Source organism: Trachurus japonicus, chromosome 5, assembly GCF_045865225.1.
Source record: "Trachurus japonicus isolate A0001 chromosome 5, Traja_1.0".
Taxonomy (NCBI): domain Eukaryota; kingdom Metazoa; phylum Chordata; class Actinopteri; order Carangiformes; family Carangidae; genus Trachurus; species Trachurus japonicus.
The window spans coordinates 27,272,390-27,282,627 of record NC_140911.1 but is presented as its reverse complement, the minus strand read 5'-3'; the positions used below and the strand labels follow the sequence as shown (position 1 = coordinate 27,282,627).

General features: G+C 42.4%; 1 protein-coding gene across 1 annotated transcript in view; it reads right to left on the bottom strand.

Annotated features, from left to right (window-relative positions):
- Positions 1-560: 560 nt before the first annotated feature.
- The window catches only part of rims4 (regulating synaptic membrane exocytosis 4), a 119,088-nt gene continuing 109,410 nt past the window's right edge, over positions 561-10,238 (bottom strand). Inside the window, exon 6 of the mRNA XM_085777097.1 lies at positions 561-875. Within this exon, the coding sequence (XP_085633223.1) occupies positions 657-875 (219 nt within the window). The 3' untranslated portion in view covers positions 561-656. The remainder of the gene's footprint in view (positions 876-10,238) is intronic.

Here is a 10,238-nt window from a genome sequence, read left to right as displayed (position 1 = left end):
CATGTCACATGGACTTACTGCTACTGAGGAGGCCAAAGATACTGAAGAGGTTCAACTCAGAGTGTCAGAGTTTGAAATGTTCTTTCGTCCTCATTCCTCTATAAATCCACCCACACCTGGAGGCCAGTGTCTTAGGCAACCTGTGAACAGTCTCATCTTCTCATCTGACACTGGACAGGACACGGTGTGATCCATTCAGTCCCCTCGAGACAACAACGTAATAGAGAATGTGAGGAAGTCACATAAGTATAGGTGGGCCTGCACTGTACTGTAGTCCCAGCAGGACGTGATCAATGATAACAGCTGAACCCTCCTTTTGAAGTGTTCTGATTAGGGAGGGTTTGTGTCTCATTGAGATATGAAGAAAGCATAATGTTCCTTTGAGTGTGAGGGAAAGTTGGCTTCAGCAACAAATGTGTCTCCCATGAGTGCTTGGGAAAAACAGTCTGATGGAATATTGAAAGACACTGTATATTTCCAATGAGTGCCAGAACTAACGACTGATTTGTAAAATGATGTCCCAATCAGGAAAGTGATTCATTTGCCAGTGTGGTTGGGCCTGTCAAAGTGCGGCACTGTGCTGTGCCGGGGTGTATTAAGACAGACGTCAACTAAAATCTTTGTCACGACAACAGATGTGAAATTTTGCTTGAGTCTTAGGACCGCTCACAGCAGGGCCCGATGGTACTCTCCAGGGACATCTGGGACGAGTGGCGGATCAGCGGCGCCATTGTTGGGTCCACCATGGAGGAGGGAGGGAAGAGCTTGTACCAACTAATCACCATCGTGCTGAGGTCCAACTCCTCCAGTAGGATTCGAGCCACACCCATGAAGCATTTGCGGTCCATCCGTCCATAGTTGCCCCAAACAATCACCTATGGGAGAGACAGATTTTTTTTATAACATGTGTAACACTTCACATTAGTTTTATGCATTAATGGGTAATCCGCCTACAGCTGAACACTGCCTCTCTCAAAGAGAGAGCAGTCCGACACCAAATTAAACCAATGATGCCTGTCTCTGCTTTTCCTGCGCTGCAGAAGACATGTTAGTAGTGTAAATTATCATCAAAATTCATATTTCCATGGGAAAAACTGTGAGGAAGAGCAATTTAACCAAATTTGAGTTGCAGGTGCTCCTCAATAAAGTTGAGCCGTGTAAACTTTTTTTTTTTTGCTGTCCTCCGGCACCAACACAAAGGGCAGTGGGAGAGTGTGTGTGAAGCACGTAAGTTAAAAAGAAGTGGTCATTTCATCTCAAATGAAAGCAGGCATTTACTACATAAAATGGATAAACGTAGTAACTGAATACAGAAGTGTGCGGGGGAGGCTGATAAAGACACATTTCCAACTAGCTAACAGGAGATTACGGTGTCTACGTGCAGGAGAAAGAACCACTCAGAGGAATATCTCACTTCAACTCACTTTACTGGAAGACGGCAGCAAACACAGGTGAGTTACATTCAAGGCGAGCGATAACAACACAGGGCTGTACTAACTGCAACTCCCTGACCACAACACAGGAAGTCTGTCACTAACACGCAGTTCCGGCAGAGGTCCAATGCCATAACTACATCACAAACAATAACCAATATCTGTTTAATAAGAGAATAATAATAACATTGTCAGCGTTACACTACTCAGAACACACAAATACATGCTAACAAATATATTTTATTTTCCCCACAAAAACAATGTACACAGTGTATATCCCAACCAACACAAAGTTGCACATACAGTGGTCTATATACAAAACAACAGAAGCATTTACTGTATACAGTTACACGAAGTATGCTGCATGTTTGGGTCTGGCCACAGCACCACATTCACATCAGCAATGTTTTCCCTGGCCAAGCAGCGGGGGAAATATCGCCTAGCATGGTGAATCCAGCCATGAAAAGCATCAACTGCTGTATCTCCACATGTGTCTTCCATAGCTTGGAGAAGGGTACATGTGTTTGTGGATTTCGGTCATACACTTCCCATCTCCAGGCAGAAAAAGATTCCACAATAGGATTGAGGAATGGAGAACATGGAGGGAGGTAAACAACTAAAAAGTGTGGGTGGGCAGTGAACCAGTTACAAACCGGAGCAGCCTGGTGGAAACTGACGTTGTCCCAAATGACAACGTACCTGAGCTGCTCTGGGCTGTCTATCTGATCTGGTGGAATGAGTGTGTAAAATATGACTGGGTGTGGGAATAGACTGGTTCCAGATTATGGTAGATCAACGCAATGAGTTGTTGTCTGAAACAATGCCACAAACACAGAGGGTCCAGTTCATCTTATTTATTGTTTCGCTGGTTAATTCTGATGAAAAGGAAAATGAAAGAACAGCAAGATTAGTCCACACAACTCAAATATTCAGATAAGTTAAAGCAGAAGTAAGTGATATATTTGTGTTAATATAAGTCTTAAATAGTTATATCTTCCGACAGCAATCACTTACATAGAGTGTTTGGACTGAAACACGGGTCTGTCAGTCACTCTGCTCTGCTCTGAGCCGAAGAGAAAACATTTATCGTATCCTACAGTTTTTATCCAATGAGGAGAGAGAACGGCATGCAGGGCTGTGTGTGCAGCCAAGGAACGCCGTGAATGTGGCGACGTAGGGACGAGGACTGTTATGGTGCGTTCAAGGAAACTCGTATTTTTCCGACCGTGAAGTGGTACCAGTTCGATCTGGTACGAGTTCACCGGTCGGAAGTTACGAGTGGCCGTTATAGTGACTTTCACAGGTAAAACAGGTCGGAAAAACACGAGTGGGTTGCTTGAAACGCTACAAAGTCGTAAGTTGTGACTTGAAGCTGTAATTTACGATTTCAAAAGCCTGCCTGGAACGCAGCATTAGCGAAAACGACCGGACCACTTACTTCTGCTTTAACAACTATTCAAAGTGTACTTAATCTTGGTAAACATAACTCTCTTCTTCAATTAACTATAGAGTGCCGAAGCGGAAGCAGGAAGTAACAGCCCCATGGGTCCTCGACTCGGAAAAAGTCTCCATGTAAATCAGGGGTGCTCACACTTTTTCAGCCTGAGAGCTACTTTTAAAGTGACCAAGTCAAAATGATCTACCAATTTTTGGTCGTCCAGTTGGTCGGACTATGCGGCGGGAGGGGGGGGGGGGGTCTCCATGTAAATCAGGGGTGCTCACACTTTTTCAGCCTGAGAGCTACTTTTAAAGTGACCAAGTCAAAATGATCTAGCTGCATTTACCGTGCGCCCCTGTCTGTATGTGAACCTGTGTCTGTCTATGTGCGGGCAGAGATGAGAGATGGTGTTTTTTTTAATAATCATGCTAGCGTTTCACCATCTATCATCTGTCAGCTGTCAGCCTCTCAACCTGCCGTCTCTCTCGCTTGCGGGCGCACCGCACGTAAACACATGTGAGGAGAAAAAAAACAAAACTTTTTTTTTTTTTTCTGTTAGTGGGAAACACTGATCAAGCTGTGCGTACGCACAACTCTGCGCAATATTCCATTGATAAATCACACCGGACCCAAGAATGGTGCAGACATGAACACACCTCATATTCCACCCCCAGAATGCCTCAGCACAACCATATGGTCAGCACGTGCATAATTAAGTAGCCATGTGCGCTCTGTGGAGCGGCAACAAATTAACAACAAAGACAACGGGCGGAGAGCGTGATTCACCCGGAATGATGCTTCGGCGGACCTGCCCTCGCTTTTGAGGTCGGTTCTTTTACAGTCTATGCGTCGGTTGTGAGAAAAATGCCTGCTGTCCAGACAACTGTGTTTTTAATTTTTTTTTTTTTTTTTTTTGTTCTTCATCACGCGATCGACCCAAATGACGTAATGAGCACCCCTGATGTAAATGAACGGGAGTCAAAGTTTTATTTGTGATCCGATTGAATTGTGCCATGAGAAAAAAATATGACCTCTACCTGTTTAAAACATCACGTTTCATGCAGAGAAATCAGCAGTTTGTTGTAAAACTATTGTAAAATAAAATTCAGAAGAATCCATAACCAGAAAGCCTACAAGTCGCGTAGGTGACGTCACACACCAAACGCCGCCCTTTCCCGTGTCAGTTGGTGACATATTTTTTGTGGGACACCAGATCTGTAGTCTGTAGAGCGTTGTCACACAAAATACATTCTTCTGTTGCCGTTTTACGATAAACTGCTGATTTCTTGGCAGAGGTAGAGGACATATTTTTTTCTCATGGCACAATTCAAATGGATCACTAAATAAAACTTGGACTCCCGTTCATTTGTATGGAGACCTTTTTCGAATTGAGGACCCATGGCGCCGTTACTTCCTGCTTGCGCTTCGGCACTCTATAAAATAAACAAAGAGTGTGTGGAACTTAAATGAATAACTTACATCAACTACGCAGCTCAACAATCATGGGGTTAGGGGGGCTGAGGACTAGGCAGCCAGCTCCTTTGTTCTCCAGAGCAGAAAGGGCTGGCCACAGGTGAGCTACCTGCCTAAATCAACTTCTGAGCTCTGTCCTCCAGTGATGTGAGGGGAAGGAGGAGGGATAGAAGGAGTTGAGGTGGAAGGAGGGATGTGGAAGGAGGTGGGGATTTTCTACAGAGTGTGTTGTGTAGGGTGTCCAGGAATGTGCTCACATGAGCGGTGTTGTAGAGTCCAAGGGTAGCATGGTGATGGATGACGGCGTGGTGGGTAATCGCTGCACACATTGTGATGTTCCCTCCACGCTGGCCAGGGACTTGGCACGCTGGCTGATGATATTCCTTCCCCTCCTTCTTCTATTTGTGAGGTTGAATCCAACCTCATCAATAAATATGAACTGGTGCTCCACTGCAGCCACCTCCAGCTGAAGGACTCTGTGAAACAAACATGACAATATGAGAAATAGACATGGCGTGGTCACTATTGTGAAGCACAATCATTATGATTGTGAAATATGTATAATTTAGTGTTAAGAGTATAAATCAATTGTTGGATTGTATAGGACTTACTTGCACATAGTTATATCGCAGTTCTTTGACTCTTTCTGAATTGTGTTCAAATGGCATCCTGTAGACCTGCTTCATTCTCAGATTATTTCTGCGCAAGACACAGTCCAGTGTTGATAAGCTTTCCCTATCAATATTTTGAAATATGTCATTGTTTTCTTTTCTTTTTTTTTCTTTGTATTTGCCGTCATGTTATGGTGTTATTTTCTAGGACCATGTTCATGATTTCAGTTTCCTGTTCAGGAGACAGAAGACGTTCCTGACCACCTTGTGTAATCTTTCAGTTCTGCAATACAAATAGTAAAATACTGTAAATACTGTGTAGGAATACAAAGTAGGAATTCATTTACCAAATACTTGAAACATACTTTATTTTACAGTCCTACAGAACAGTCCGGGGGCTATACTGTACTCCTGTACTCATTGAGTACTGTATTGATATGCAATACCGCAATTTTCTAGTGAGAGTAGATTTCTTACCTATTCTCATTTCAGAAAGTCCGGATGATGGATGCTACAGTGTACCTGCTCAACTTTGGCTGTAGGGGAGAGTGGGGTAATTTGTGCCATGGGGCAAGTAGTTCCACCCCTGTTATCTAGAAAACCATAGAAGAAGTTGGTCATGTGACCACATATTTTTGAAGGGGCATCCATTTCACTCATCCTATCAAGAAGGGAGACACATGGCTTGAGAGGAAAGCACATTTATGTTCAAAAAACAAGTTTTTGCCCTCCAAAGTAAAATTTCTATGATCAAGGTTTTTTGATTGCCATGTTTGAACAATTATAGATAACTTTGAAAACAGTTCACACATGTTTTAGTGCTTTATTAACCTACACCAGCGGTACTCAATAGGCGGCCCGCGGGCCGCATCCGGCCCGCCGAACCTTCCAATCAGACCCGCGACTGAGTTCTACTAGTTTACATATTACTGTATACTGTATTTCTCGGGCTCCGTGCGCCTGTAAGTCAAAGCGCTGGGACATGGAAACACTTACAGAGCGTTTGTGTGTGCCTGTGAGGCCCTGCACTGGGATACAGAAACGCCGACGAACCCAAATCACCATGCGTGAAAATTTGGGGAGCGGGCTGGACTGCAGGGTTTTCCCTGCCTGTATGCAGAGACCATGGGTGATTTTCACCGCCGTCTTGGTTCACCTGTGTGTGCATCATGCATGGGGGGCCGTTCAGATGAAGCGTCTTTTGCGTGTGCTCAAACCCATTCAATGTAGCCGCGCTATGGCAAGCCGTTTGAGCATTTATTCCATATCCTTGATATCAGGCTTCAGTGTCATTCACTAGTTTGACTACTATCAGCACTAGTTGGATACCTGGCCACACTAGTTAGACATTTTGTCCAACTAGTTGAACAAAGAGTCTTACTAGTCACTCTTTTTCAGCAACTAGTGACACTTTTGTCAAGCTAGTAACAACATAAGCCTTACTAGTGAAGCCAGAAGCCACACTAGTGGCACCAAAATACAAACTATACAGCATTTTGACAGACTTGTGGCCCTCTGGGCTCAACTAGCAATGCTCAAAGTCTTACTAGTGAACTAGTGAGCTGCAAAAGTGCTGACTAGCTAACTAGTTGCGACAATTCACCTCACTAGTTTGCTAGTAAGCTCAAGTTATTTACACAAGTTACACTTGTAAGAGCCAAAATCATCACTAGTGTGACTAGATAGCGATTTGCCCCTTACTAGTTAAACTAGGAAAAGTCTCCTTGACCATACTAGTTAACTAGTGGGGCTTAAAATGTTTACTAGTTGAACTAGAGGAAGCTGAAATGCTCACTAGTTCAACTAGTAACACCTTATTGAGCTCACTAGTTAACTAGTGGGGCTTAAATGTTTACTAGTTGAACTAGTGACACTGACATGCGCACTAGTCACACATGTAACACATCTTTTGACCTCACTAGTTAACTAGCAGAGCTAGACTTATTTCTAGTTGAACTAGTGGAAGCAAAAATGTCAACTAGTCACACTAGTAACACCAAATGGTAATTAGGGGGCGGAATATGATTATAAATGGTTGAATCTTACTGGTTTCTCCAACATGAATGCCACCTAGGGGAGCTTAACCCTTTAAAGCCTGAGGAACTTTTAATCCTCTGGTCCTGTTGCATATCTCCTGCTCCAGTTTTTAGCCGCAATTTTTAACATCACACCATGTCAAATTAAAAACAGGTATAATAGTTTTTTTTCTCTGTTACGTAGGGTTAGGTGTCTTCCAATGAATGATGTGTAATTGCATCAATATTTTTATTATCAAACCCTTTCATGGCCTATTTTAGTAAGGGGCTGCTATCTGTCATAAAAAATGTTGAAAAACGGCTTTCAATCAAAAAATGTAAAAATAATTAAATAAATAGTGTCATTTTTTCCAACTATCATGAAAAAAGGCATGTCTGCCTTTGAACAGTGCTGACATTGATTTGTTTGCTTATAGTTTGCTGGAGCATTTCTTTTCCATTTCATATGGCCATATAGCTACCGTTCCGTTTCTTGTGACATGTTGGTTAAAAGGCATGATCATGTGACTTTGTGCACAAAAACATGACATCATGATACATATGGCTAGAGAAGAGTTGAAAGACCATCATATGTTTTACCGGACCTCAATTGACCAAGGGAAAGTGGTAGACTAATCTGATATTTTAGTTGGAGTTTTGAAAAAAGCCAGGTAAACTAGTGTTACTAGTGCTACTAGTGGCACTAGTAACACTTGCAACTGCTAGACTACTGTTACTAGTGCTACTAGTGGCACTAGTAACACTTGCAACTAGTAAACTAGTGTTACTAGTGCTACTAGTGGCACTAGTAACATTTGCAACTAGTAAACTAGTGTTACTAGTGCTACTAGTGGCACTAGTAACACTTGCAACTGCTAGACTACTGTTACTAGTGCTACTAGTGGCACTAGTAACATTTGCAACTAGTAAAGTAGTGTTACTAGTGCTACTAGTGGCACTAGTAACACTTGCAACTACTGTTACTAGTGCTACTAGTGGCACTAGTAACACTTGCAACTGCTAGACTACTGTTACTAGTGCTACTAGTGGCACTAGTAACACTTGCAACTGCTAGACTACTGTTACTAGTGCTACTAGTGGCACTAGTAACAATTGCAACTGCTAGACTACTGTTACTAGTGCTACTAGTGGCACTAGTAACATTTGCAACTGCTAGACTACTGTTACTAGTGCTACTAGTGGCACTAGTAACACTTGCAACTGCTAAACTACTGTTACTAGTGCTACTAGTGGCACTAGTAACATTTGCAACTAGTAAACTAGTGTTACTAGTGCTACTAGTGGCACTAGTAACACTTGCAACTGCTAAACTACTGTTACTAGTGCTACTAGTGGCACTAGTAACATTTGCAACTAGTAAACTAGTGTTACTAGTGCTACTAGTGGCACTAGTAACACTTGCAACTGCTAGACTACTGTTACTAGTGCTACTAGTGGCACTAGTAACACTTGCAACTGCTAAACTACTGTTACTAGTGCTACTAGTGGCACTAGTGACACTTGCAACTGCTAGACTACTGTTACTAGTGCTACTAGTGGCACTAGTAACACTTGCAACTGCTAAACTACTGTTACTAGTGCTACTAGTGGCACTAGTAACATTTGCAACTAGTAAACTAGTGTTACTAGTGCTACTAGTGGCACTAGTAACATTTGCAACTAGTAAACTAGTGTCTCTAGTGCTACTAGTGGCACTAGTAACACTTGCAACTGCTAAACTACTGTTACTAGTGCTACTAGTGGCACTAGTAACATTTGCAACTAGTAAACTAGTGTTACTAGTGCTACTAGTGGCACTAGTAACACTTGCAACTGCTAGATTACTGTTACTAGTGCTACTAGTGGCACTAGTAACACTTGCAACTGCTAAACTACTGTTACTAGTGCTACTAGTGGCACTAGTAACACTTGCAACTGCTAGACTACTGTTACTAGTGCTACTAGTGGCACTAGTAACACTTGCAACTGCTAAACTACTGTTACTAGTGCTACTAGTGGCACTAGTAACATTTGCAACTAGTAAACTAGTGTTACTAGTGCTACTAGTGGCACTAGTAACACTTGCAACTGCTAGACTACTGTTACTAGTGCTACTAGTGGCACTAGTAACATTTGCAACTAGTAAACTAGTGTTACTAGTGCTACTAGTGGCACTAGTAACACTTGCAACTGCTAGACTACTGTTACTAGTGCTACTAGTGGCACTAGTAACACTTGCAACTGCTAAACTACTGTTACTAGTGCTACTAGTGGCACTAGTAACACTTGCAACTGCTAGACTACTGTTACTAGTGCTACTAGTGGCACTAGTAACACTTGCAACTGCTAAACTACTGTTACTAGTGCTACTAGTGGCACTAGTAACATTTGCAACTAGTAAACTAGTGTTACTAGTGCTACTAGTGGCACTAGTAACATTTGCAACTAGTAAACTAGTGTCTCTAGTGCTACTAGTGGCACTAGTAACACTTGCAACTGCTAGACTACTGTTACTAGTGCTACTAGTGGCACTAGTGACACTTGCAACTGCTAGACTACTGTTACTAGTGCTACTAGTGGCACTAGTAACACTTGCAACTGCTAGACTACTGTTACTAGTGCTACTAGTGGCACTAGTAACACTTGCAACTGCTAAACTACTGTTACTAGTGCTACTAGTGGCACTAGTAACATTTGCAACTAGTAAACTAGTGTTACTAGTGCTACTAGTGGCACTAGTAACACTTGCAACTGCTAGACTACTGTTACTAGTGCTACTAGTGGCACTAGTAACACTTGCAACTGCTAGACTACTGTTACTAGTGCTACTAGTGGCACTAGTAACACTTGCAACTGCTAAACTACTGTTACTAGTGCTACTAGTGGCACTAGTAACATTTGCAACTAGTAAACTAGTGTTACTAGTGCTACTAGTGGCACTAGTAACACTTGCAACTGCTAAACTACTGTTACTAGTGCTACTAGTGGCACTAGTAACATTTGCAACTAGTAAACTAGTGTTACTAGTGCTACTAGTGGCACTAGTAACACTTGCAACTGCTAGACTACTGTTACTAGTGCTACTAGTGGCACTAGTAACACTTGCAACTGCTAGACTACTGTTACTAGTGCTACTAGTGGCACTAGTAACACTTGCAACTGCTAAACTACTGTTACTAGTGCTACTAGTGGCACTAGTAACATTTGCAACTAGTAAACTAGTGTTACTAGTGCTACTAGTGGCACTAGTAACATTTGCAACTAGTAA